Consider the following 26,072-nt stretch of genomic DNA (forward strand, 5'->3'; position numbering starts at 1 on the left):
CTAAAGGATTCCTGTCTCAAGATCTGGTGCATCATCACTTAGTATGCTGGGGTGCGATAGGTATGGGGGGTTTGTGTTAAACCTTGAAAATCTTTGACAGCTGTAACAAAGCTTCCTTTGGGTGTCAGTCAGGATTTAACTTTTTTCCAACCTTTACGTGGACTAAACACAGCAATTACCAGCTGAGACATCATAACGGCGAGAGGAAGGAAAAGCGGAGCGCGATCACTAACCTCTCTCTGTGAGCTGTCCATCAGCACCCCGAAGGTGCCCAGTCGTTGACACTGACAGCGGACATGAGAGGTGTTCCTGTAGACCACCATGCAGTCCCGCACCGTCCAGCACCCGCCCACTTCATGCCTGCGAGTGGGGGGGGGGGGGCAGAGAGAGAGGCAGAGCTCGTGATTTGAAAAGACGACAGACTAAAAGGGCACTTGAAGAAAAGGCTTTGTCTCATAACACTAGAGACCTACATTTATGCTCTTTGATTACAACTCTGCATTGGAGTACTTGAGTCAGTGTATAAATACGGTAAAAAACAAGAGAAAGCATTTCAGTCCGATTTTTAGTTCAAGTACTGGAATACTTGCTTGAGAAATAAGCATTCATAAGTACGATTTCTAAAAAGAAAACTGAATAAATCACCTTTAGTAAAAATTTGACTTAAATACTTTCACCTGAAGTGGAGTAATGTTTGACCAGGAATATTTATAATTTAAATCAAGTACTGGGGTTAAGTATTTGCTCTTCCTCTGTGTGTGTGTGTGTGTGTGTGTGTGTGTTGCCCCCTCTGTACTCACTGACTGCTGTGGTTCCACTGCACACACAGCGGCTTGCTGCGGTTGGACGTCTCCAGTAATTTGAACTCCAGCAGGATGGGCTGGTCCAAGTGTCCGCCCACAAACGTCTGGTTGTTGTAGACGGAGATACTGACCACGGGAGAGTTCATTACTGGGTGTCTGGGGAGCCTGAGGCCAGAGGAGACGGAGGAGTGCAGCGTCACATACACTCACAGCCACTTCATTATGCACAGTTGCTCTAATGTGTTTCAGTACAAGAGCTCTGCCATGGACTCGGCCTTCACACACAATGATCAGGTTTGATTGAGTCAAGGCATTCAGAGAATGCTTTTCGAATCAATAGACTGTTAAAAACTGAAAAAAATCCAGATTTGTATTTCTTGATAAAGGTCTAGTGGTTGCTGGAATCACGTCCTGGTCTGAGTGACACAGTCTCTCACCTCACTCCCCGTCGGTCTGTGTGGTACTTTGGAGGGAGGGCGGCGCCCAGACTGCGATAGATCAGCAAAATGACGATGGTAATGGGCGGCTCAGGCATTGAGATGGTGCGTCTGGCTGCAGTGTACTCCCCCGTCTGATTGGCTGAGATACTGACGGTGGCCGGAGCAGTGTTCAGGGACACCGAGTCTGAAAAGAGACAGTCCGGGTCAGTATATTCTCAGAGCCACCAAGACATTCTCACCTTCCCTTTGATTTGCGTTCTCACGTTCTTTCTCGGCCCGCTCCTTCTCCTTCCAGTTGTGTTGCTGCTGTCGTTGTGGCACCAGGGCAGCAGGGGGCAGTATCACGTGGGTGTAGGGATCCCACAAGGCTTGACCACGAAACAGGGTGGTATGGTAACGAGGGAAACGCCGACGCACGTGGGTGTGGTTCTCCACGCGATCCAAGTTCATGACTGAAGAGGACACAGGGAAAAGAACCTCCACCTCAGCCAACCAGGTTTTGCATTTGAAATGTTTTTTTACATTCGGCTCATCAGTTTAATTGCTTGACGAGTTTGAAGTGATTGCAAATCAGCCGGTCACTACTCTGAGTGAAGGTTTAACTCAATTACAGCACACAAAGTAAACTGCTGTGTGGATGCTCATCGATTATTCCACTACACAATAGAAATAATGCGCTAATGATCTGTTGTTGCTACATGGATGTGTATCCCCAGGGGTTATGCTCAATTACGTCAGGGATAATAAGCCAAAAAGAAAAAAACAATCTCAAGTATCCTCTTAAATCCTGGCGTGTGCTGATTCAGCAGCATTATTTCTGTGCGGCTGAACACAACAACGGCATCTACACACGTCATGCGCCACGTCATTTGCGTTATTTGGGTGGAGGCAGCAGGTACGTCTTCTCTTTACTCAATTATACAGCTCTGATTTCCCTTTTTCAATAAGATGTGAGGGGGAAACTAAGTTGGCGAGAACAGTGCGACAATTTATTCTCTGTGGACTTGGGAGTGTGAAGAGACAATATAAAATCCATGAACACACACAGGAGCGGCCGTTCTATTACAGAAAATGAGGTGTCGACGAGAAAGTGAATAGTCAATGTGGAGTGTTCAATAATGAGTGAACACTTGACCCAGCAAACAGAAGTGGAACAGCACTCAATACACAGAGAGGAGAAAAATCACTCGGTGTAACACAATTGTTTGACACCAGGGTGTGTGTCTGTGTGTGTGTGTGTGCGCGCATTATAATAATGAACAGTGTGAGTGAGCAAACTTTGGGTAAATCTTCTCTTTCTGACAACTTAAGGGTTATAAAGTGAAATGACAATCACAAGTATAAAAGTACAAATACATTTATTCCTGCGGGTATGTGAGGTAGAAAAAGTTTGAAAAGTTTAAAATGATCGTGTTGGAAAAACAAATGGTTTATTTGTCAAATACAAAAAAAAAAAGGAAGAAATGGAAAAAGATTGGAAGCTGAACAGATGGACATGTCTCCATCCCAGTGTCATTCATCCCGTCCCATTTGGCTGAGCGCTTTAGCCGTCTGTGTTTGTGTGTAGGAGTGTGAAATACATCTTCGGCTGTATATTTCCTTCCCCCTTCTTGAACAGCTGCTGATAATTTGATTTGCCGCGTCTGCATCAGGCTGTCAGTAAAATCAGAGAAGAGTATTTTTTTTTTTTTGGATGTTTTTCAAAGATGCAGCAAATACAGTTAAAGATTAGAGACGCAGCAAAGACGTACAAAGTGATATTTTCTTCAGATCTTCAGACCGTGCTTTCAGCCATCTTACCAAACTCACGTATAAGCTGGTGAGGCAACATTCAGTCAATTGGTGAGTTTTAGGAGTTTGAAGAAAAATTCTGTGTGTGTAGCTAAGAGCATTACACAGTAACAGAGTGTGAAATGAGTGGTCATCGCCGCTTGAGCTGCTGCTGCCGGAGCTGTTCCAACATCTCTTGATGTTGTATGTGGTGCAGATTGATTACCGGTGGTTTTAACATCGCTATGGGGAGAAAATACGGGAAAGGAGCATAAAAACGTGACATGATGGCAGAAATGAAGTGTCCGTGTGTGTGCTTCTCTTCTTCTGAAAGAGGAATCAAAATCAAAATTACTTTTAAGGTAAATGCTAAAAATGTATAAAATTTTACAGTTTTATGAGCCTAGTTGTGCAGCCATCTGTGTATGTGTGTGTGTGTGTGTGTGTCTGTGTGCGTGCGTGTGTGTGTTTGTGTTTGTATGGATGTGTGAGTTCTGGCCTCTGTAAATCTAAATGTGGTATGTTCCAGTTCCATGGCGGTTTAGGATTTTTGTGCATTTGCATGCGCTGGAAGCATTACTTCCCGTGTGCGTGTGTATGTGTGTTTGTGTGTGGGTGTGTGAAATCCATCCCTCTGTGCTGCTGCCAGCTCTCAGAATGTGCCATCATCATTTGCATTAGTGCTGTTCATCTCCCACTTTACATTGAGTCATTGTCACTGATTTCATGGCAGCGAATTACAGTATTATGAGAAAAGCGTTCCAAATCATTTGTAAAGATTAAGATTTTATTATAGTCTTATTTCCTTTGACTAGTGATTAATTCTTACATTGTGCATATGTGTGTGAGTGCATGTGTGTATATGTATGTGTGTGTGTGTGTACTCACTGATGTTGGGAGCGACCAGCGCCACAGGGTTGAGGTAGGTGAGCTTCATGTTCTGCGCCAGATTCTGCGTGTACTGCTCCAGTAGCTCCGTCAACTCAGCCGGACCACCGGGGAGGTGGTTCTGACCCTGAGCCAGAGCTCGCCAGAGCCCCGTCGTACCAGGGCCCAACAGTACACTGCAGCCCCGCAGAATGTTCTGGAAGCAGCAGAAGAAGGAAATAAGAGTTTTCCTTCATTGCTTTGAGAGAACCAGACTGCTGCAGTTACCGCTTTCAATTTTGTGTAAAATATTCTTAGGCTTTTTTGTAGTTGCTGTTGTTGTAAGTATGGTCATTAAGATATAATTGGAGGAGAAGGAAGAGCGATGTGTCTGCTCCTGTTGCTGTGGGCTCACTGCAGGTCAAGAATGCATGAAGCTGAACTGAGGATTGGGGCTTGCACAGGCTCATGATGGATTGCAGCCCTGTGACGTATTCAGAGGAGCAGAAAGAGGGAAAGAATGAGAGAGCGAAAGAAAAGGAGGACAAATCATCACTAAAACCTGTCTGGCTGCTTTGACAACCTTGAAAGAATCGCTGTAAGCCACAAAATAAAAAAAGAAGTCTAAGCCCAAGTGATCAGGGTTTGGTAGCAAAATGAGCCTCCATGTCTATGTTTTATGGCGTATCTGTGATTTTGCATGGAGGCGTCTTCAGTATCAGGCTGCACAGCCTTGGAACCTATCAGAGCAAACAAGGTCCAATAATGAGGATTAGCAAGAGAAAGAAACTCAAAAACACACATTTATGTGAGAATAAAATTTGTCCTTGTGCAGTATGAGCTGCATATACTGCCATGTAATAAGAGAAAAATCGTCGTCGTCGTCGTCCTCCTCCTCCACGTCAAGGTCGGGGGGCAACAGCAAGGAAACCCAAACTGTCCTCTCCCCAGTCACTTCCACCAGCTCTTCCAGGGGAATCCCGAGGTGTTCCCAGGCCAGCAGAGAGATATAATCCCTCCAGCGTGTCCTGGGTTGGCCCTGAGGTCTCCTCCTGGTCGGATACGCTTGGAAAACCTCCCATGGGAGGCGTCCAGGAGGTATCCTCACAGGATGCCCGAACCACCTCACCTGACTCCTCTCGACATGGAGGAGCAGCGTCCCCACAGTAAACAGTGTGGGCAAGTTGCCACTACCAGGTCTGCACGGCGCCTTCCCCTGCCATCTGATCTAATTCACCACCAGATGGTGATCAGTTGACAGCTCAGCTCCTCGCTTCACCTGAGTGTCCAGAACAGACGGCCGCAGGTCAGATGATATGACTATAAAATCGATCATAGACCTATGACCTAGGATGTCCTGGTGCCACCTGCACCAATGGACATCCTTATGTTTGAACATGGTGTTAGTTATGGACAAACCGCGACTCGCACAGAGGTCCAATAATTGCCCACCACTCGGGTTCAGGTCATGCCTGCCGTTCCTCCCAATCATGCCCCTCCAGGTCAGGCTGTCATTGCCCACATGAGTGTTGAAGTCCCTCAGTAGGACAATGGAGTCCCCAGTCGGGGTGCCATCCAGCACCCTTCCCAGTGACTCCAAAAAGACCGGGTACTCTGAACTGCTGTTCGGCGCATAAGCGCAGACAAGCAGTCAGGACCCATTCCCCGACCCGAAGGCACAGGGAAGCAACCCTTTTGTCCACCAGGTGGAGAAAAATCATTACAGAAATCCTGAAGTCTGAAACCTTACTTTACCTTGGCTCAAGATGATAAGAAGGATTTTTTGATGATAAAGGAATTTGTTTGTAACTGCATTCAGGAAAAAAAACACTATTTTGGGATTGAAAATCAGCTCTTACAGACTCGTCCGACCTGAAGAACTACCTAAATTCCCATCCGCATTCACAACCTAACTGCCAAAAATAGCAGCCCTCTTGGTACAGTAGCTAGTTAACTAACCACACTAACCAGTTAATTTAAGCTGTGTCAGTAGCTGCGAGCATACCTCCAACATGACCATACGATGTCATCAGATACGGACCAGGATTAATATCAAAATCAAACCCCCTCTTCCCTCCATATATCTAACATTTGGATTTATCCTGCTGACAGGCAAACAGTCAATTCAATGCTGCTGATCACATGATCTCCTTGGTGGAGGAAGTAAAGCTATATGAATTTGAATTTGAAAGTGAGTGAAGTGTGAGAGAGATATTAATGTAACTGCTTGCCTGCACCACACCTAATAAAGCACTGTAGCATCCCACAATGCTCTGGGGAAGGAAAAAAAGATGCAGGAGATTATAGCGAGCACTCCAGGAAGAAGAGTGCACTGTATAAATGTATAATATAAATGGAGGTAGACAGGATCAAGACAAAGAATAGAAAAAATGTTTTTGGTGTTGAATTATAACATTTTCTTGCTGCAAAATAATCTTTTTTTCCTCAAAATAAATCTACTGTAATTTTAAAGATGACTGTCTTCCTTTGTGATGAATATAAATACGGATAATACAAGTCAATCCATCACATTGAGAGCCAGTATAGCAGGTGATGAGACAAATATTGACGTATTATCTCAGAGTAAACACAACCTATGGTTGCCGCAGTATTGAAATGATTGTTTAAGATGGTCGGCTTCTTATTCTCTGATCATGTGGCCTTGGAAAAAAAAAGTGGCGCTCAAACATACTGTGTTTCTAAGATGGATAATAAGCCAATATCTTGCCATGTTGCAGTCTGTGGGAGCTCATATGGTCTGTGTTTATCAACGAGATAAGACAAACAATGAGAGTGAAAAACTGAGGAGTCTAATGAGAGGGAAGAGGCAGCAGATGACAGACACACACACACACACACACAGTCAGCATGGATGGGAGGCTGGAGCATATTCAGTTCAAACAACTTATATATGTCACTCAAACACCAACATCTGTCAGCTGTCACATACAAACTAAAATATTTTTTTCGTATTTGGAAGTGTCTCTAAAATGAAAAACAATCAATTCTTCCACTTTATCTATGAGGTAAAAATGAGAAACATTATAAGCCAAGACTAATGCATAGTTGATTGTACAGTGCGGTGGTGGTGGTTTGGGTGGGGTGGGGGTTGATGATTTCATGATTATTGTTGAACAATTAATCACACAAAATATACACAAATCCCATTAATCCCACTCAGACATCTTACTCCTATCATCGCTAAATTCCTGAAATGACAACTCAACTCTCCTCGCTTCCTTCCTTTGTTTCTTCTGCAGCCACAGGTGCTGTTGCTACCTCTGTTACTATAGTAACGGTGTTCCACATCACTTGTTCATCCAGTCTAATAGCTGCTATTCGAAGGTCAAATTTAGATGCATCTGTAGGTGGAATATACATCAGATACAACTTTCAGGTGGATGAATATTTAGAGTTGCATGATTGTATCGGCACATCAACAGTCTAGGGATGTTCGTAATTTTTCAAAAATACATCTGGTACATATCGTGTATTCGTGATCAGCTGATAAAAATATCAGCACCTCGGATATCGGCAAAAAAAACTAATATCTTGCATCAGTATAATTCGGTGTAGTTCAACAGCATCCCAAATTACAGCTCTCGCAAGGACCATTAAAATAAATCAGCGCCTCTCTCAAACAGTTTAAAAAAACAGAACATTGTAGCGCTCATGATGCCAGGAATTATTGCAGGTCTGTTGAATTGTGTTGAATATTAAACCTGTTAGCTCTTCATTCATGTATAATGACGGAAGAATCATGTTGTTTTTGTTGGGCATAGAACGAGCCCTTCGTATCTGCTGAGGGAGCGGCTGATGTTTAGGACAGAGCCGTCATGTTGTGCTGCCATGTTTATGACAAAAATGCCTAAGATTAGCAAATGTTGGCTATCCTGCATCTTCCAATTCATCCAAGCACTGTCACAGGTAGGCCAAGTTCACCTGCCATAGGTCACATGATTCTTCTGCATGCTTTAAAAAGTAAAGATGGAGGGGAAGAGTATTCAGTCAGGCTGTCAAGGAATACTGCCACAAAGGTACTTTATGCCTATTTTGTTCTATTTGTGTGCAAAGATGGTGTTTTCACTCTAAAATAACAAGTATGTCTCTCGTTGGATTGGTTTTTTGCCCCGTTGCTGACATAACCTGCAAAAATAGATACTCAAACTGTCTCTGAAGGAGAAATAATCGTCCGTCATCTCAGGCCACTTTTGACAGCTTCCGTATTCAGCTGAAATCTGAGCTCCCAACTATCCTACACTCTGGTGCTTGTTCAGTAATAGTAATGTTGCATGTTGTATTCTTGCTGTAGCTCCGCCTCCACGGTTCAAGGCACCACATCAGGTAAGTTGAGGTTGAGTACTGATAATCACAGGATGACCAAGATACCAAACCAATGTTGAATACCAAACGACATGAATTCTATCGAGTCAAGTGGACTGTCAGACAGGAAAAGATTTCCATCTCACTCACTGAGGGATGTCATTTAAGATAGTCCTGTGTTGCCGTAGCAACAACCCAAGTCAAAGCCTGAGCAAAAACTGGGCATTTAAAGCAAAAAACGCAATTTACAGTGAGGTTCCAAATGTAATGTTTTAAACACGAACACGGTCACAAAGCTGGAGCAGCAGTTTGTATGTGTGCTACCAGCGTGTGTGTGTGTGTGTGTGTGTGTATTAAATCAGGTAAATATGTGTGTCCTGTATTTCATTTGTCATCTTAGAGGGAGCGGTGCCACCCTGGTCTTACAGCACATGAGATCTAACATGATGACGGCACTTTTAAAGCTAAACTAAGATGAGAATTATCTTCTTATGCACAACCGTAACAGATTAAGAGTCAAGGTCACTATTATTGCAAGTGTATTTACGCATTAACGAAACTCACAACCTGCGAGTAGAGAGCCGTGCAATTATAAGAAGCCACACATAACAAACCCATCTGATGTTGCTTTCACGACCTTACAGTTTCTATAGCAACCTGTTCTTAGAGGAATAACAATGACATTATCGATGACAGAGGCTCTCTCCACAATGGGCCAGCCACTACTGCTGTTGTCACCAGGGCGGCTAAAATCCTCCCTCTTAGGAGGAATGTTTAAAAGCTTCCTTGAATCAACTGTGAATGTTGGAAAAGGGGAAGAAGAAAAAAAATCAAAAGTGCCCACCATGGCCTTTATTAAATATGAATAGATCATCTCCTGGCAGCGTGAATAAGCTGGCTCATCCACTGAAGATAAATGGTTTATTATATCGGAGGGAGTCATACGATTCCCTCACTTCTACAAAGGTACTGGGTCTGACCCGCAATCATATCTCCTACTTTAACATATTTTATGTGTCCTTTGACAGATTCTGTGTAAATGTTTGACTACTGACAGTTAAACAGAGGTTTGGTCTGCAGTATACAGAAATGCTACAATGCCGCGATCACGACAGTTAGCTTCTGATGTTGGCTGTTAAACCATCAGCTTACAAGGAAAAGTATCTTAGCTGCTAAAATTTAGCTCCATCTCAATTTAAGACAATGGTGCACTCCTTCACATCACTATAGCCTGTTTTTTTTTTTTTTTTTATATTTGGTTAAATTACAGTTCAGTCCTCCTGCAGGAAACCTGGCTGGTAACATGTCCATGGATTCTGGTTCTTTGGCAAACGAAACAAACCAACTGTGAAGTCCAGCATCTTTAATTTACTATTATTTCACTGATTTTACTCACAGTTTTGTAATTTCCTCAACTAACCGTAGTCACATTGCAGCAATTTGTTGTTGGTCATTGCTATCAGAAGTTTAATACAAGTACAAATTCGCCTCCGTGATTAACAGACCTAATATTTTATACTTCTTAGCTGAATCACAACAGCCGATGGACAGTTGTTGGCCAATTTCTAAACCTTGTTCTTTCATTTCTCACTTCTTCTCCTGACATGTGTCATGTGACACCAAATGTGTGTATGTGTGTTAAATCTGAAGTCCTTACCTCATTAAAGTGTGCATCCTGGGTGGCAGTGAGTCCAAAGCCACTCTGTTGGGTCTCGAAGGTCAGGAGGCGGGACAGTAGTCGCTCTGCTATCTGCAGATCATTACCATAGAGACGGGTGGTTGCCTCGGTGACGTCACGGAGCTGGTGGGCGAGCTTCTTTTCCATGATGGTGTTCAGCTCTGTTTCGTTCCGCTCTAGAGATTCCAGCTATTAAAAAAACAAAAACAAAAAACAAAGCTAAGGAATTTGCTTTTGAAGCCATAGAATACAGATCAATCCCCCCAACAGCTTGGAGCTGGATAAAGAATAATAAAGAATAGCACACAAGTGCCAAGACTTCCAATGTCAGGTTCAAGTTTTAGTAGCAAAAGCATGAAAATGTGTGTTTTGTGGGGTCATTTAATGAATAAACTTACAGCAGCATTGAGCTCGACGAATGGAGGAGAGGTGCAGTTGTAAAGGTCGGGCTCCAGCCACCCTCTCTCCACATCACAGTGTCTGATGGCTGCACCTGCAAGGAGGAGAAACTGGAGTACAATACCTCCTCACAAGGACACAGCATGTATTGATTTCATGAGTTTGTGTGTGTGTGTGTGTGTGTGTGTGTGTGTGTGTGTGTGTGTGTGTGTGTGTGTGTGTACTGACCCACAGAGCCTTTTGGGCAGGGCACTGCAGCAGGCAGGTTGAACTTGGTTCGTGGCCACCAGATCCCCTGAGTTATGGTTTTGGGACAACCGTCATAAATGACTGCAAATAAAAGTGAGAAAAAACATAATTCATATTCATCCTTATCTGTTGGCTCAACTTTTTCATTATAACATTTCAAAAAGAAACTAATGAAGGGCAAATGTTTTTTCTTTTGACTGGCGGGGATGAAAATGAAAATGAGGGCCAGAGAATAAAATGCCAGCAACAAATTAAAGAATTACAAGAGAAAAGAATGAAACAGAAGATAAACACAACTTACTGTTAGTTCAGGTCCAACACAAGCTTGATTAAAGTGACAATCTTTTTGCCCAAACTACAGCTGACATCCTGGGACTATATTGTGTAATGAATAGGGCGACTGCTTTGTTGTGACCCCTTATTTTCCCTCTCTAGTCCATTTGAATACTGGCAGAAGCCATTATTGAGATGCCTCACTTATATTTCATTAGAATGTCATATATTATCCTGCTCAACATCTTCTCAGATTGTAGATAGGGAATATCGTTGCTGTCATTATTTAATTCTATAATCATGAGCAAATATTAATATTTAAACATCTGATTCAACAAGGAACGTTGAGGGATTTGGATCTGATAACTTAATACCGGTTTTTAGCTGATAAATGCTATAAACAGGACACCAAAGTGGGGGCCAGATATCATGAAGGAATGGTTTCAGCTGAAGGAGAACAACATAACTCCAGCTTTTCTATCACAGTCTGTTGACAGAATTTTTTTTTAATCCTTTGGTTCTTTTTACATACAATGGAGCTGCAAGCTAAAGACACACTTTCTCTTACTAGAATAATTTAGTTGCTGGGGAAAAAAAGCCCTCTTCTACAAATCATTCCCTCCTCCAGTGAAGATCAAATATGCTATTTTAACGAAGAGTCGCACCCATTGGGAGCGTTGCAGTTATTCTACAAGAAAACACGGGTTAGATTCATTTCTCAAAGTTTAAAAAGGATAAAAAAAAATCTGGGATATCAAGTAAAAGCAACTCTTCACCGAAAAAAATCGGATCTCAAATACTCACAAACAAGTGTCATGATCTCACTAAGATTTTCTTCATTCTGGAGTCACAAAGCAGGAGGGAAAAGAACGACAGAAAGAGCGACTACGTATATTCACCTTGAAGAGGAAGGCTACTGATGGCTAACAACAGCTACCTCCACAGAACAGCAAATTGCCAAAAAACAAACAAACAAACTCTTACATGCATCGTCCAATACAGTTCAAATTTTCTTCCCCCAGTTTTGGCCCCGCCCTACATGTAGTCACAGTAAGGCTGCAGTGGAAGTGTTCCAGTTTGTTTTTAACTTAAATCAAAGCGTTTGTGGACTACTAGGCATATGGGTGGATAAAGAGGATGTGGATTATTCCAACTGGTGCGCTTGAGAGTTTGTAAAAGAATGTTTTTGGACAGTTTTGCTGTTGTTAGTCTAGAGCAGACCTGGGCATTATGCGGCCTGGGGGCTACATCCGGCCCATTGGGGCATCCTGCGATATGCCAGTCATAAACACAAATGAGCAGGTATTTATGCTGTGCGTGCTTTTATTTTGAAAAGCCTGGTGTTTTTATCATTTACGTATGGACACACGTATCTGCGTCTGTCTGCCCGCACAGCAACCAGTGATGCTTGCAAGCTACCCCTGGCCCCCTAAAAATGTCGCCTCACGTTATAAAAAGAAAAGTTGATTCCAAATGCTGCTTTTTCAACAAGACATGGCCTGATAAATATTTCTTTACAGAAGTCAAAGGTAAAGTTGTGCTTTTAGTTTGTGGTCCACAAGTCGCTGTGTTTAAGGCTTACAAGCTGAATCACCACTACGCTGGACTGGATTTTTCTCACTGAACTGAAAACATCAAAAGCACTTCTTGCTTTTTGTATGAAGTTGATCACTTCCTTATCTTCAACATACTGCAAAACAACTTTTTCAGTATTTGTGAAGATTAACAAGTTAAATGTAAAATTGAACAGTGATGTCATGATTTTTTTTGTTTAAACCTTTTTCTTAATTTTATAGGATCATTTTCTTCTTTAATCACCACCACAATTCATAAATTTAGATTCAGAATATTCTTATACTCCTGATTACCAACAGCAGCTAATCAAAATATATAATTTACTGTTTTTTGGGTTTTTTTTTTTACAATTGGAGACAATAAAAATTGAGCAGAGTTAAGTTCGAATTATAGTTGGTTCGGCCCTCCAACACAGATTTTTCATGTGGCCCCCTGTAGAAATCAATTGCCCAGCCCAGGCCTACAGGGTCGCCGCCAGGTTCAAGCTCAATATCCGAGGCTGGCTCGGTTTGCCTTCTGGAGTCACAAATATGCATCACTGAGATGCATCATTTGCTCATGGTTGATAAAATGTCTGAAGAGCACCGGCTCACAGCTCCTTTGGTGATCTAAAGACAAGCATGTGATGGAACGGCATAAAAATCTGTTAAGATACATCAGCTGGTTGTTCTCACCTTCACAGCCTGAGTTTGTGACCTCGGCGAAGGGGTTGTCACATGTGTTACACTGGCGACCGATGACACCAGGCCTGCACTGACATTGGCCAGCCTCTGGGTCACATGACCGTGAGAAGGAGCCAACCGGGTAGCAGTCACATGGTAGGCAGGTGTCAGAGCCCCGCGGACGGTAGTGAAACTCCTGAATACGCATGCACGCACGCGCACACACACACACACACACACACACACACACACACACACACAAAAACTGTTAACAAACTAGCCACACTCCTCCTTACTACGGCCCTTGATGCTTAGCATATTTTGAAGGGCAATTGCAAAAATGACAGACTTGGGCCTGTCTTAATAATTGGGATCAATTCACTTTTTTGTAATGTTTTAACTCCAAACTAGAAATGTCACAATATTCTTTCAGGGTAGACATTATTCTGGGGATGGATTTGGATGAGGTTTTGTTTTTTTTTAACAGATAAAAGCAGATCACCTGCTTACAGATCGTCTATCTCCAGGAAGAGCAGATGTCAGGGTAGTCCAAGACTGAATCCCCACTGTGGTATTTGTCTTTATCAGAATTGGGAATCTAACAAAATAACATTAATGTGGTGCTGACAATCGTATTCAAAATGACTTTACCAGTGTTGAACAAGTGTAAATTAAAGAAATCATTCAATTCAGCATCATTTTAGTAGAAGATACATGTAGGAAAGAGGACAAAACTGTAGTATGTCACCCATATGTGGGTATGTTTGTATTTAAGTGTGTGTGTGTGTGTGTGTGTGTCAGCCTTCAGCCTTGACCTGAGTGTCACGTATGAAGGCAGGCAGAGTGAAAACATTCTCACATGGTGAACATGACGAGTAGATAAAAGCCTTTTATATCACAGTTTTTTTTTAAAATACAGTCTTAAGAGCACGAAGCCAGAGGGCAGCGCATACACGTCTTATTATTCAGAGGTACGTTACAGTGTTTATAGAGCAGGGAAAGATCATTTTAAACTCACTTCTCCCACCTACACACTCCCTGCCAGCTGGATCCTATATAAAGATGCTACAACATGTCTCACCTCCTTACAACAGCAGGAACACACCAGATACAGTGTGTGTGATGGCATGAGAGGAAATCCTCCACGTGTTCTCATATGTCCATACATCTGTGTGTGTGTGTGTGTGTGTGTGCGTGCGTGCGTGTGTGTGTGTTCTGTCATGCGTATGTCAGGTTTAGAAGAGAAGTTGATAGCAGAGATTAAAGATTAGGGTCAAAAGATCAGATTAAGGCCAGGATAGTCATACTGGTCACACACAAACATTGTGCCGCACAACTGTCAGTATGCAGGGATGATCCCAGTATCCTGGTTGAAGTCTGGATTAGCTTGCAGGTCTGCCAAACTGTCAGATGATTACTGTTTGTCAGCGTTTAACTAAGGGGATCTGTTTAGTTTAATCTCTCGATGTCAACAGTATTATTGTATCATTATTGTTTTAACTCAATGGCAATTTCACCTCTGATATCTCAGAGTCTGGGGTACTGCTGCCACTCTGATCTCTGTTTGTGTTTTAAATAAAACAGCCTTTAACAGCATCATGAGCAGCCCATCCCTCTATCCATCCATCCTTCCATCCATCCATCCATTTTCTTCCGCTTATTCTGTTAAGGGTCGCGGGGGGGCTGGAGCCTATCCTAGCAGCCTTCGGGCGAGAGGCAGGGTTCACCCTGGGCAGGTCACCAGTCCATCACAGGGCCAACACATAAAGACAGACAACCATTCACACTCACAGTCACACCTACGGTCAATTTAGAGTATCAATCAGCCTCGTCCCCTCTTGATGTCTTTGGACTGTGGGAGGAAGCTGGAGTACCAGAGAGAACCCACGCAGGAACAGGGAGAACATGGAGACTCCACACAGAAAGATCCTGTAATGGAGCCGGGGCTCGAACCCAGAACTTTCTTGCTGTGCGGCGACAGTGCTGACCACTGCACCACCGCGCTGCCATGATCATTCCATGAATATGAAAAGATGTGATGGCTGAATGCAAAATTCCCTTGAAACATCAGGAGTCTGATGATTTGTCTTCACTCACAGTGTTAAACTTTGGAAAATAAAGTGACGTCTAAATTCGCTTTCTAACCACAAGTGCCCTTCAAGCTGCAGCGTGCGTGTGTATGTGTGTGTGTGTGTGTGTGTGTGTTTGTGTGTGTGTGTGTCATACCTTGCAGTGGCAGTGTCCGCTGGTCTTGTTACAGTCGGGGTCAAAGCCTTTATTGGTGTCACAGTGGCACGGCCCACAGGTCGGAGACCCCCACCAACCCCTGGGACACTGGTGATCAATCCTACATGGGGTTGGAATCAGCACAGAGAATATATAAGGAACACTTTTCCTCTCCTCAAAGGAAGCATTTTTCCTTCTGATGTTAACCCCTAACCAACTAATGAACAGTTGCCAACAAAAGAGATGAAAGTCAAGAGAGAAAATTGGGAGGAAGAGGAGGGAGGAAGTAAAATAGGAAGCGATGAGAGAGGAGAAAAGAGAGAGGGAGGTCAGGAATGACAAGAGCTTTGCTGGTGCAGACACACAATCTCCCGGAGAGAAACTCCTCTCCCTCCCATTACTTCTGTTGTGACAGTTATTTAGAAGATCAGAGATTTAAACAAGTTTTGTCAAACAGCAGATTTCGGCTCCTGAGATTTCATCGAAAGCTCCGAGACGATGAACCCTTCTCACTGGCAACGCTGCAGAGTTTTGGAGAGAAAAAGCAGGCATCTGTGATCTTAATAATATATTAGGACTGACTGGATCCCCGGAGAGCTAATATTACATGGCCTAGAAGAATCTCAGCTACAAATGAAATATCTCTCCCTGCTGTGTATTTTTGGCTGCTTAGAGGATTTAATGGGCAGAACAAGAACATTCAGAGAGACGAATGCTCCGTCTCCTCAGCGGCAGGGAAGGAGGAGCACAGAAATGTTTATATTTAAACGTCAAAACATTAGCAGTTCATTGGTTAACCTTTATTTCTCCGCAATGTGAGATACATGAGGAGAGAAATATGCAGGGCGAGACATGGTGAAAAGAGGTTAATTACAGTATAACGATAGAGATTTACTGGTATAAGATTGCAGATTATATCAGCGGGTCAGGTCATGAAAATCAACACTCATTAATAGCAGATGGGTTGCATGTGCTGAAAATACGTATCATTGAGGAGGAAGTCTTAATTACATTCCCAAAAATGAAAGTAGGGCTCATATAAACATATGTGATGCAGAGTTGCAGATACAGACAGCGTTGAAAATTATTCAAAAGGCTCTAATTATGTCTAATGTTGAAAATGGGACTATAACTAGTAGGATTTTGAGTTATAAATCAATTTAAATGTGTGCTTGGATTGGTTTTTTTATTATTATATTCATATATATATATATATATATATATGTGTGTGTGTGTATGTGAGTGTCTCAGATCATGGGTTCAATCTTCATGTCCCTCTAAATCAGAGAAAGTAATTCCTGGGTGTCGAGCAGATGTTTTATTTATTGAAGTATTTATGAAATATTTATTTATTGAAGTATTGACAGGTCTGCTGGGAGAAAATTTTTTTTTTGAGTTTTGAAACTCGTGCTCTTGGTTTCTTCATTTTAAAAGGAGCAGAGCAAGTTGAAGTCGAGGAGACAAAGGGTGGGGCACAGAAGGGGAAATTAAGAGATATTTTCTCTGGTATTGGATGTTGAGTGTCTCTGTGAGAAACACACTCAGCTAGATCAAAGACAAACATCTGAGACACACTCACAAGGAACAGATCTCAAGATAAATGTAAAGCTGGCTGGATTTCAGGAAGGAAGCAAAAGGGGTCAGGTCAGGGTCACAGTGTAACACACACACACGCACACACGCGCGCGCGCGCAAAGATGAATTCGGGGGTGTTTTGCTAGTACGTCTGTGTGTTACTCCGTTAAGTCTACACTCATCCCACAGTGGATTACATGCACGTCTGGAGATGTGGGACAACAAGGCTGAACTAAAGCTACCAGAACACTTCAGCAGAGCTTAGCCCGGCTGCAGGCATCAAAGAGCGAGCTGGATCTCACAGGTAAAACTCTAATGGCGAATCAGCCTGTCCACGCATGGAGTGTGTATGTACGTGTGTGTGAGTATACCTGTGTTGGCAGTACTGCCCGTAGTGGTTGTCTCCACAGTCACAGATGTATCCATGGGAAGAGCTGGGCTTCCTGTGGCACTGAGCCTCATTTTCACACGGATTTAGATGGCAAGCATCCGTGCAGCCTTTCCCGTAGTAACCTGGAGGAGTGAGAGTGAAACCCTTGGTTTGAGTGCGTGTCCAAGTCCGACAAAACTCAAATGAGCTGTTCATAAACCTTTACGTATTTGCCGTATTCTTGTTTCCACGTAAACATTTGAATTATTTATTCAAAGCCACGTAAATTTTTCCTTGCATATACGGCTGTCAGCTTTTTTTTCCTCCACACAACTAATTTTTGCACATTTTATTCTGCTTCAGGTGAATACTTGATACATTTACATTACTGTCCAATCATGATGTGCAACAATCTGTTTGGTCTCATCCACCTTTACACAGCCTTGGTCCTTCTATTTTTTTCCTCATTCTATTAACCTGCTCTTCTCCCAACTGTACTTTGAAGCTGATGTAATGTGAATTTCTGCATTGTCGGATTAATAAAGCTTGATCTTATCTTATCTTAAATAGAATCAAATTATTCAGAGCAGGGCTTGGTCTCTTATCTGTGTACCAGACATAATAACCTGTCAGTTCACCGGAATACATCTTAAACATCAGTGATCATCGCACTTCTCCCCTCCTCGGTAGAAAACAACTCACAAACGTGAAGTAAAACGCTGCCACCCGCCAACATACAACGCTTCATCTACAAGAAAATAACCGTCGCTGCTGAAAAAGTGGAATTTAAAAAACCCCCCAAAAAAACCAAAAAACAACAACCTTCGAAATGTATCTCAATTCAGCGGAAACTGCTCACACAAACTGAGCATTAAGAAAACATCACACACAGTGTAGCGTAAAAAACGATGAAGACGCTTCTCTGTGTCAAACTAAATAAAACATGCTGCCGCTCAAAACTAAACTCAAGGGCTGATAAAATTCTTCTGTCTTCGGCTGCGCGTGATCACACGAGGTGACATCTGACAATGTTTACTGGTGAAATATTCACAGATAGCCCCGGTACTTTCATACTTGTGAAACATTAAACGCAATATTTCAAATACCAGTTTTTTTTTTTTAAAAAGTGTATTTTTGATCAGTTGTCAAGGAAAAAGCGGATCACCTTTTTAGCATTTTTAGACAATTTACAAACTACTAATCCTTAATTGTGGTCTAAGAATATTTTGGATAATCTGCAACAACAGCCCATAAATATTCACCTTCCCACCATGTGCGCGTCGGTGCAACATGTGAGGAGTTGTCACACACGTCAAGTCAATCCCCAGACGCTCCACGCAAACACGCAAGCCTCTTATATGCTAATACGGGGCAGCACATAAAAACCCGGCTTTCATCTAATGACTAAAGCACAGTGCTTCACACACTCTCTGGGGTGTATTTAACAAGATTAAAAAAAGGTTCTCGCCGCGACCTGTTTTCTTTTGCTTTTTAAAAAAAAAAGGCTAAATTATTGTATTCTCTCTTTAAGGTACCTGCTTTAATAGTGTAATTAAACTATTACTGAGCTAAGATGCTGTACAAGGGCCCACTTTCATGTTTGGATGGAAATAAAAAGCAACAAATGCAATAAAAGCACATTCTGGTTGACTTGGAGGGAAAGAGTGGATGAAACTAATCATCATTTAGTAACACTAAATCCTAATGACACGGCATCATTTACATAATTTCATTTCACCCTCCACACACTGAAGCTAGTTGATACATCCTCGGTTCTGTCAGTGCTTTTATCCTTAAATCTAATTGAGAAAAAAATTTTAGAAATATGAAAATGTTAAAATTAAAAATGATAAAGCTCTCATTTGCATTCTAGTTGATGTGGCTTAACACTATAAAATTATCCATCCTTTTCAAACTCGTGAAAAGTTCAGATTAAGAAGCCAATGCAGGCGAAATGACCCGAGCTAAACAAATCCAAAGCCCAGTGAATTCATGGTTTGTACTAAATCCGTATAATTATTTTGCTACTTTCAGATTATTGCACTCAAAATGTTAAAATCCTAAAATGACCACGACAGCTCTCGGACAGAGTTCCTGGAGACTGCTGTGAAACCCTCAAGGCTGTGAGAGCCCCTGCGCCGTCTCCGCCGCTGCTCACACTCACACTTTTCACGTCTGTGCCATCATTTCAGCTGCACCACAATAACGTTCGGGGCCAAGGCAGAACAGCGTTTAGTCTTCTAATGCAACTTGGTTCTACAGTACCCGTCACTGTCAACAGTGAATCTTGGAGGAACATCAACAAAAACTTTTTTTGAACCTTTCAAATACTCCCAAATAGATGTTTTAAACTCCCTTATTTCTTTATGACTCCACAATGCGAACACTGACATGGCTACCAGCGAACACTGACATGGGCTACCAGCGAACACTAACATGACTACCAGCGAACACTGACATGGGCTACCAGCGAACACTTACATGGCTACCAGCGAACACTAACATGACTACCAGCGAACACTGACATGGCTACCAGCGAACACTGACATGACTACCAGCGAACACTGACATGGGCTACCAGCGAACACTTACATGGCTACCAGCGAACACTAACATGACTACCAGCGAACACTGACATGGGCTACCAGCGAACACTTACATGGCTACCAGCCATCAAAATAAAAATGGAAAACACCAAAACATCTTTTTTAAAAGAAATTCCCTTTCGCCCAGAGGGTCAGACTTTGATCACAAACAACAATTTCTGCCTCACATTCTGTACAATCACCTATCCTCATGCAGTGCGGGATTTCTGCTTTCAGGTCGCCTTTTTAATTTCACAGCATCGAGTACAAGGACATCTGCACAGATTGGAGTGTGACTGAAGTGTGTTTGCAGCTTGTTGAGGTCTGCATTCTTTCCCAAGGAGCCAGCAAATCTGTATGAGCTCTGATTTCAAGTGTCCATCTATAGAAAACACTGCATTCATAGCCTGCGGCCTTGGCAGGCTATGAATTACACACACACACACACACACGCACACACCACTCCCATCTTTCTACTTCATTCTTTTCTTTGTCAAACACACAAAGTAGCCTAACTCTCGCACGTACTTTACTTTTGTTAAAAAAAATTCTTTTAAGGATTTACACAAATAAAAGAATGAAGATAATCAATTGTGTGTTTTGTGGTTTCTTTTGACACACGCCAAGACAAATGTAAGACTACACACAAACACTGCAGCTGTTCTTATCTTGCAAACCCCCGTGCTTTTTCTCTACCTCTGTCATTTTACACACACACACACACACACACACACACACACACACACACACACACACACCAGCTCAATCACATTCTATCAGCCCTATACATCTTTACACGTTCACCATGGCAACTGACAGAGAGAGGCGACAGTGGCCTTGGCTTTTTTCAGACACTTCTAATGACACTGGCCTTGTCACAACAGTACGGGAGAGAAAAGAGGAGGCAAGACACATACATACACACACACAAACACACAGACACCCATGTACGGACACAGATAGTGAGAGAGAGTACACATGAGCCTATAAGGACACAGTTGAAGTGTGTGTCTGTGTGTTTGAAGTGAGTTTGTGTTTATCTGAAGATTCCAGGATCTTCTGGGAAAGTTTTTGAACTTGTCAAAGTGTAGTGTAACTCACAGCGTCTCTTTACTGTAACAACATCAGCTTGACTTCTGCACTAGAAACATCCGGGAAAAGGCAGATGAATCATCTATTCTCTGAGCCATCACGTGTACCCGATATAGAAATGTATTGTCAGGAAAACAAAAGACTGAAGACTGAATCACATGACTATGACTAGCAGGGCGCCTCCTGAAACTCGATGGTTTGAATCATCAGCTGGGAAACTCAAGTCAAAGTAGACTGAGACTCTTCAAGTCGAGCTCGGAGTGTATTCTTTCAGAAAAGAGGAGAGGAATACTGCCATTGTTGTTGTACACCTGCGTACATTTTGACCATCTATTCGCTGAGAATATAGGCATTAAAACCCTTTAATCTGTGTTTTTTTAATCAACATAAAGCCAGCAATTTTCCACCCTGACCTAAAGATGTTGTTGCTGTGGACTGTGCTGACATATTCAGGTAATGTTAGCTGCAGCCGCTCACAGGAGCTCACATCTCTGACTATATCTCGTGTTTAACCACTTCTAAGACATTTGAGCAAGCAGGGGAAAAAAAAAAACATGATTCATCAGTGATGAAAACCCGGTTGTAGACAGCCAACGAGCTGTGAAAGCCAAGCACGCCATTAGATTGGCCAGGCATGCTAGCTGCAGTCAGCACCCCATCAAAAACATCCCCCCCATGTTGGCAAATCACATCAAAATTCCCCACCAGCTCAGAAAGCTCCCGCAGAGGTTAAACTCAAGATCCATCATGATTCCTTTACAGGGAAGCCAAAACCTAACTGAGCTAATACCCTCTCCTCGCGGAGGCTGCTGGTGTTAGCCTGCCTAGCCTGTGTTTCCAAGTTTGTTGTGATTATAACCAGCAGTAACAGAACTGATTCAAACAGAAGTTCCAAAGTGGATAGTGTGGTTTGTATTATCTCATAGAGAGAGAGAGAGAGAAAGAGAGAGAGAGAGAGAAAGAGGAGATAGAGAGATAGAGAGAGAGAGTGAGAGAGAGACAGAGAGAGCACTTTGTTAAACAGCTAGATTTAAATCAATGCTGAAAATCTGGCAGACAATTAGCTGGCGAAGACACGTAGCTGCTATGAAGGTGTGAACGGTGATCTCAGGAGAGGGAGAGAGCAAACTTGATTTACAATTGACTTAGACTTCATTTGGAGTCGTGCGTGATAAAAACGATGCCGTCTCATCAACCAGGTAATTAAATAGGTGGCTAATTGTCTGTTATGGTAGATTATTATGTAACATTCTCGCACTGTTCCTCATGATGAACACCGCTCCGTGGAAATCTATTCACACGTGTGCCAGTGGCTCCACACAAATATAGATAAAAGACAAAAATATTTACTTCAAGGTATTTTGATTGGTTTAATTCGGGAGAAATGAAATGTGTTGGAGTGATGGGCATAGAATACATTTCAACTTGCACCTTGAATAAACAGGCTGACATGTTGCTATATAGCATTTAAATTGTGATTTCTTTGTAACATATACGACTGCACTCCTTGAGTGGCAGAAATTTTATTAAAAACTTCTGTACAGTGACACTTTAATTACAGTCCACACAGATATCAGCGAGTTTGATGCTATTTAAATCTTTGGCTTCAAGCAGAATTTTATTAATTCTATTTATAATATACTACGAAAAAAAAATTACATTTACATAACTTGAACATTCATTCTAGTGATAATCAGGATTTGATATTTGCTTCGAAACCCTGACAAGCTCATTACCATAATACTGTCAATGTTGCTGTCTAGTTTGTGTCTGAACATGTTACTTTGCACCTAGTAAGAATAATTTTATCATATAGTCCATATAAATAAATCCCTATGATCCGATATTTGCATATGACTGCAGAATGTGTGCGTGTAGGGAGAAGGTTTTGGGATTGGAGGTGTTGTGGTTTCCTGTTTATAGTTGGCAGTTGGTTCCATGCAAGCAGAGAGCAAAAAAAAGGCTTAAAAAATGCATTGACTGACATGCAATGTTGCAATCAACACAATAAACTAAATTAAGGGGATAAATTAGATATTTTGGCCTAAAAAAATAACTTAAGTGAGGGGGAGAGTTGTTCCTCTTGCCAAAATTGTGGGAACAGGTCAAATATTGTGCGCACAAAATAACCAGCAATGGAACAACTATCTTAGGCCACTGCAGAGCTGCAAATTTCAAAGATCAAAAACACAGTTTTTTTCAATCTAACATCACTTTAGCAAACATCCCTCAAGCTGTACAAAGAAAAATCACTTTCTAGCCTTGATAGCAGACGTAGTCAATAACTAGCATCATCAAGAATAACCGATTCAGCATCAGGTGCGTTTACACGGCTCCAGACTTGAGATTCATAGTTTAAGAAAGATTTGTTTGGTAGTAGCTGTTCACCACAACTATTCAGACATCTTAACTCAAGCATCAAACAGAGATGCATTAAAAATGGTTATGAGTTCTATGAGCGTATGTCTTCTATGTGGAATGCAGTTGGTTTTTAAATAGCTCAGGAAACTCCAGCAGACATTAATCAATACAGCTGTAATTTGTCATATTCAGCTCACTTCCTAACCACACACACACACACACACACACACACACACACACACACACACACACACACATAGGCACGCATGCTATACTCACAAAAACACAGGAGAGGAGAGAGCAGATGTAGCTGTGCTTTGTCATGCAGAACCTTGTTTGTTTGTGTGTGTGTGTGTGTGTGTGTGTGTGTGTGTGTATGTGTGTATGTGTGTGTGTTGAAGGAGGATGCTGTGCAGCACCAAACAGACACGCTGTCAGTTGAGAGGACCATTAGTTTTGTTTCTACATCAGCCAACACACACAACTGCACAAACACCCACATGAAAGGGAATTATTCAGAGTGCACCTCTCTCTAAATGTTTTTTTCTCTCTTTTGTTAAACTTTGATTTGTCTCTAAGCTCTATTCAGTGTTGAACGTTCTCCATTTTTAATGCTCATTGTGCTGATGAAAGATAATGATAATGAGTGTGTGTTTACAGTAAATAAGTGCATGCAGAGGAAGCTTGTGCATCTGTTGTGCTCGCGTGTGACTGTGTCCTCGTGTGAAAGAGCATGAGTGCCCTCTCTGAGTGTGTGTGTGTGTGTGTGTGTGTGTGAGTGAGTACGTTCCATAAGGTGTCCTCAAGGTGTTAGCATTAGCTTGCGGGCAGGTGCAGGATGCTACGAGGAGAGCTGCGCCTCTTTGCTTCCTCTCTCATACTGCCAGACCTGAGGCGAACGCACCAGAGCCCCCATTCACATACACATACACACACACATATACACACACACACACACACACACTTGTCTTTCGCTCAAAGCTCTGCTCTCATTTTCAAACTTTTCTTTTGTTAACAACTTCCCCGTCATTTACATCACGGTTAGTCTTGGCTGTTTAGTCACTGTCAAAGCCAAGGGCTGTGGTCCAAACCTACGTGCAGCCTTTAGCCTGTAGCTTCACCATGTTAAACCACATCTGCTTTGAATTCCAAGATTGATTTTGCACCCCCCCCCCCCTTTTTTTTGACTGAACCAGTCATGAGCCACGACTGCACAATAAGCTTCTCAAAGGGAGTGCTAAGAGTTTTTGATTTTTTGAATGATTTGTTTGTCAGCTACCATGACAGTTCAGATCTACAGTCTGGAGTCCAATAAGTAAAAACATTTCTTTCTTTTTTTTAGATTTTCCAGTTCAGCGCTGTTGTCTGCTAATGTTCCGTCCAGCTGTCGCGGAACAGCTTCCAGGAAACAGGAAGTGAGCTCTAAGAGCAACAAATCTTTATCAAGTCCTACGTCTAAATGGTCAAACCAAGTTCTTTTTCTTTTTGTTTCAAGCTTCTTTTCTAAATTCTCTTCACTCACCTGTTTTCTAAAGGACATTTCTGCTTTGTTTGGCATCAGAGGTGAAAAATGGAACCCCGTCCTTTTTTCCTCTTTGTTTTATGTTAGTCCACAGCTGCCTCGTAGCATTAATCTTTCCACTATTTAGTGCTGTCACCTTTAAAAATTTAAAAGATTCCTTGAGCAAACAAATTGGATTTTTACGTGTTAATAGACGTACCATTCTTTCTCTCTCCTTCTCTAATGTGGGTAGTTTCTTTTCATCAACTCCTCAAAATCTTGTCTCCTCTCTCTTTAACCCATAAACATAAATAATCTGCTTTAATCATCTCTTCACTTGATCCTCTCGGTTTCATCAATACCAGTAAAACTGCTGTGTTGCATCAGTCGCGGCGAACAGGACCGCTTCTAGTTCTGCTCTCCATCCTCTCTTTCTTGCTCTCTTGCCGGTGTATTTCATGTGAATTTATTCTCACTTCTACGATTTGTGTGTTTCTCTTTGTGTAAATTCTGTTCCACAAATGTGTTTTCAGGCTGTTTGACTTCCTCAACCTTCCCTTTCTTCTCTTCTTTCCTTTTGCCTCCAAAACTTTCAGGGTTTATTTTTATGCTACATCTGTCTGCCGCTTCTTTCTCTTAATTAATCATTAACATCTCTGTTCCTCCGCTGCCTAGTTTTCCATCCTCCTATTTCTTTCCTTTTGTCTTTCCCTCCATGGCGGTTTCCCTTCTCTTCCCATGTACGTCTTTCTCTACTTCTCATTAATCAGGTTTTCTCCTCCACATTAATTCTGCCTCATTATATTCACCTGACTACAGAGGTTTGGGAAGTTAGCCTGCAGTCTGTTTCTCTCTTGGTCTCAGGTGGATGGCAACTCATTATACGTTCCCAAATATCTGTTTAACCCAGTTAGAGCTTTGGCACCTTCACAGATTTGGCCACAATAGAAGTCTTTCCTTTCTTTGGTAGTTTATCTTCATTCTCAATTCATTTTTTTCACATCAAACGTCAAAAGCGTACTTTTTCCAAGTCGTGGTATCAAAGATTCCCTTTGCTGAAACATGTGTTTCGCGTATTCACTTGGAACTCACTATGCATAATGAGGTTTTGACACTACAAGGCTTGTTTATTTCCCAGAAGCAGAAACGTACGTAAAATCCTAAAGAGTTTAAAGGATGTTTCAAGTCTGACACACTCAGGGAAATAGGTGTGGGTTGCTGTAACTATTTTGGATGTCTATTAAAAAAAAAAATATATATATATATATATATATATATATATATATATATTCAAGATGTTAAACACCTCACATAAAAGCCTTT

The 26,072-nt window shown here is 42.0% G+C and overlaps 1 protein-coding gene across 4 annotated transcripts in view; it reads right to left on the reverse strand.

Moving 5' to 3' along the window:
• Positions 1–26,072, reverse strand: part of celsr3 (cadherin, EGF LAG seven-pass G-type receptor 3) — a 94,761-nt gene that overhangs the window by 15,476 nt on the left and 53,213 nt on the right. For all 4 annotated transcript variants that reach the window (XM_086214254.1, XM_086214253.1, XM_086214251.1 and 1 more), the window contains 11 exons: positions 17,212–17,353; positions 15,266–15,386; positions 13,052–13,235; positions 10,509–10,610; positions 10,280–10,374; positions 9,861–10,070; positions 3,902–4,097; positions 1,507–1,695; positions 1,241–1,427; positions 801–968; positions 234–360 (listed from right to left, as the gene is read on the reverse strand). In XM_086214254.1, the coding sequence (XP_086070380.1) occupies positions 234–360; positions 801–968; positions 1,241–1,427; positions 1,507–1,695; positions 3,902–4,097; positions 9,861–10,070; positions 10,280–10,374; positions 10,509–10,610; positions 13,052–13,235; positions 15,266–15,386; positions 17,212–17,353 (1,721 nt within the window). The remainder of the gene's footprint in view (positions 1–233; positions 361–800; positions 969–1,240; positions 1,428–1,506; positions 1,696–3,901; positions 4,098–9,860; positions 10,071–10,279; positions 10,375–10,508; positions 10,611–13,051; positions 13,236–15,265; positions 15,387–17,211; positions 17,354–26,072) is intronic.

The sequence above is a fragment of the Aulostomus chinensis genome, chromosome 9 (genome assembly GCF_037954235.1).
Source record: "Aulostomus chinensis isolate RoL2024-O1b breed Wild chromosome 9, RoL_Achi_v1.0, whole genome shotgun sequence".
In the NCBI taxonomy this organism is placed as follows: Eukaryota; Metazoa; Chordata; class Actinopteri; order Syngnathiformes; family Aulostomidae; genus Aulostomus; species Aulostomus chinensis.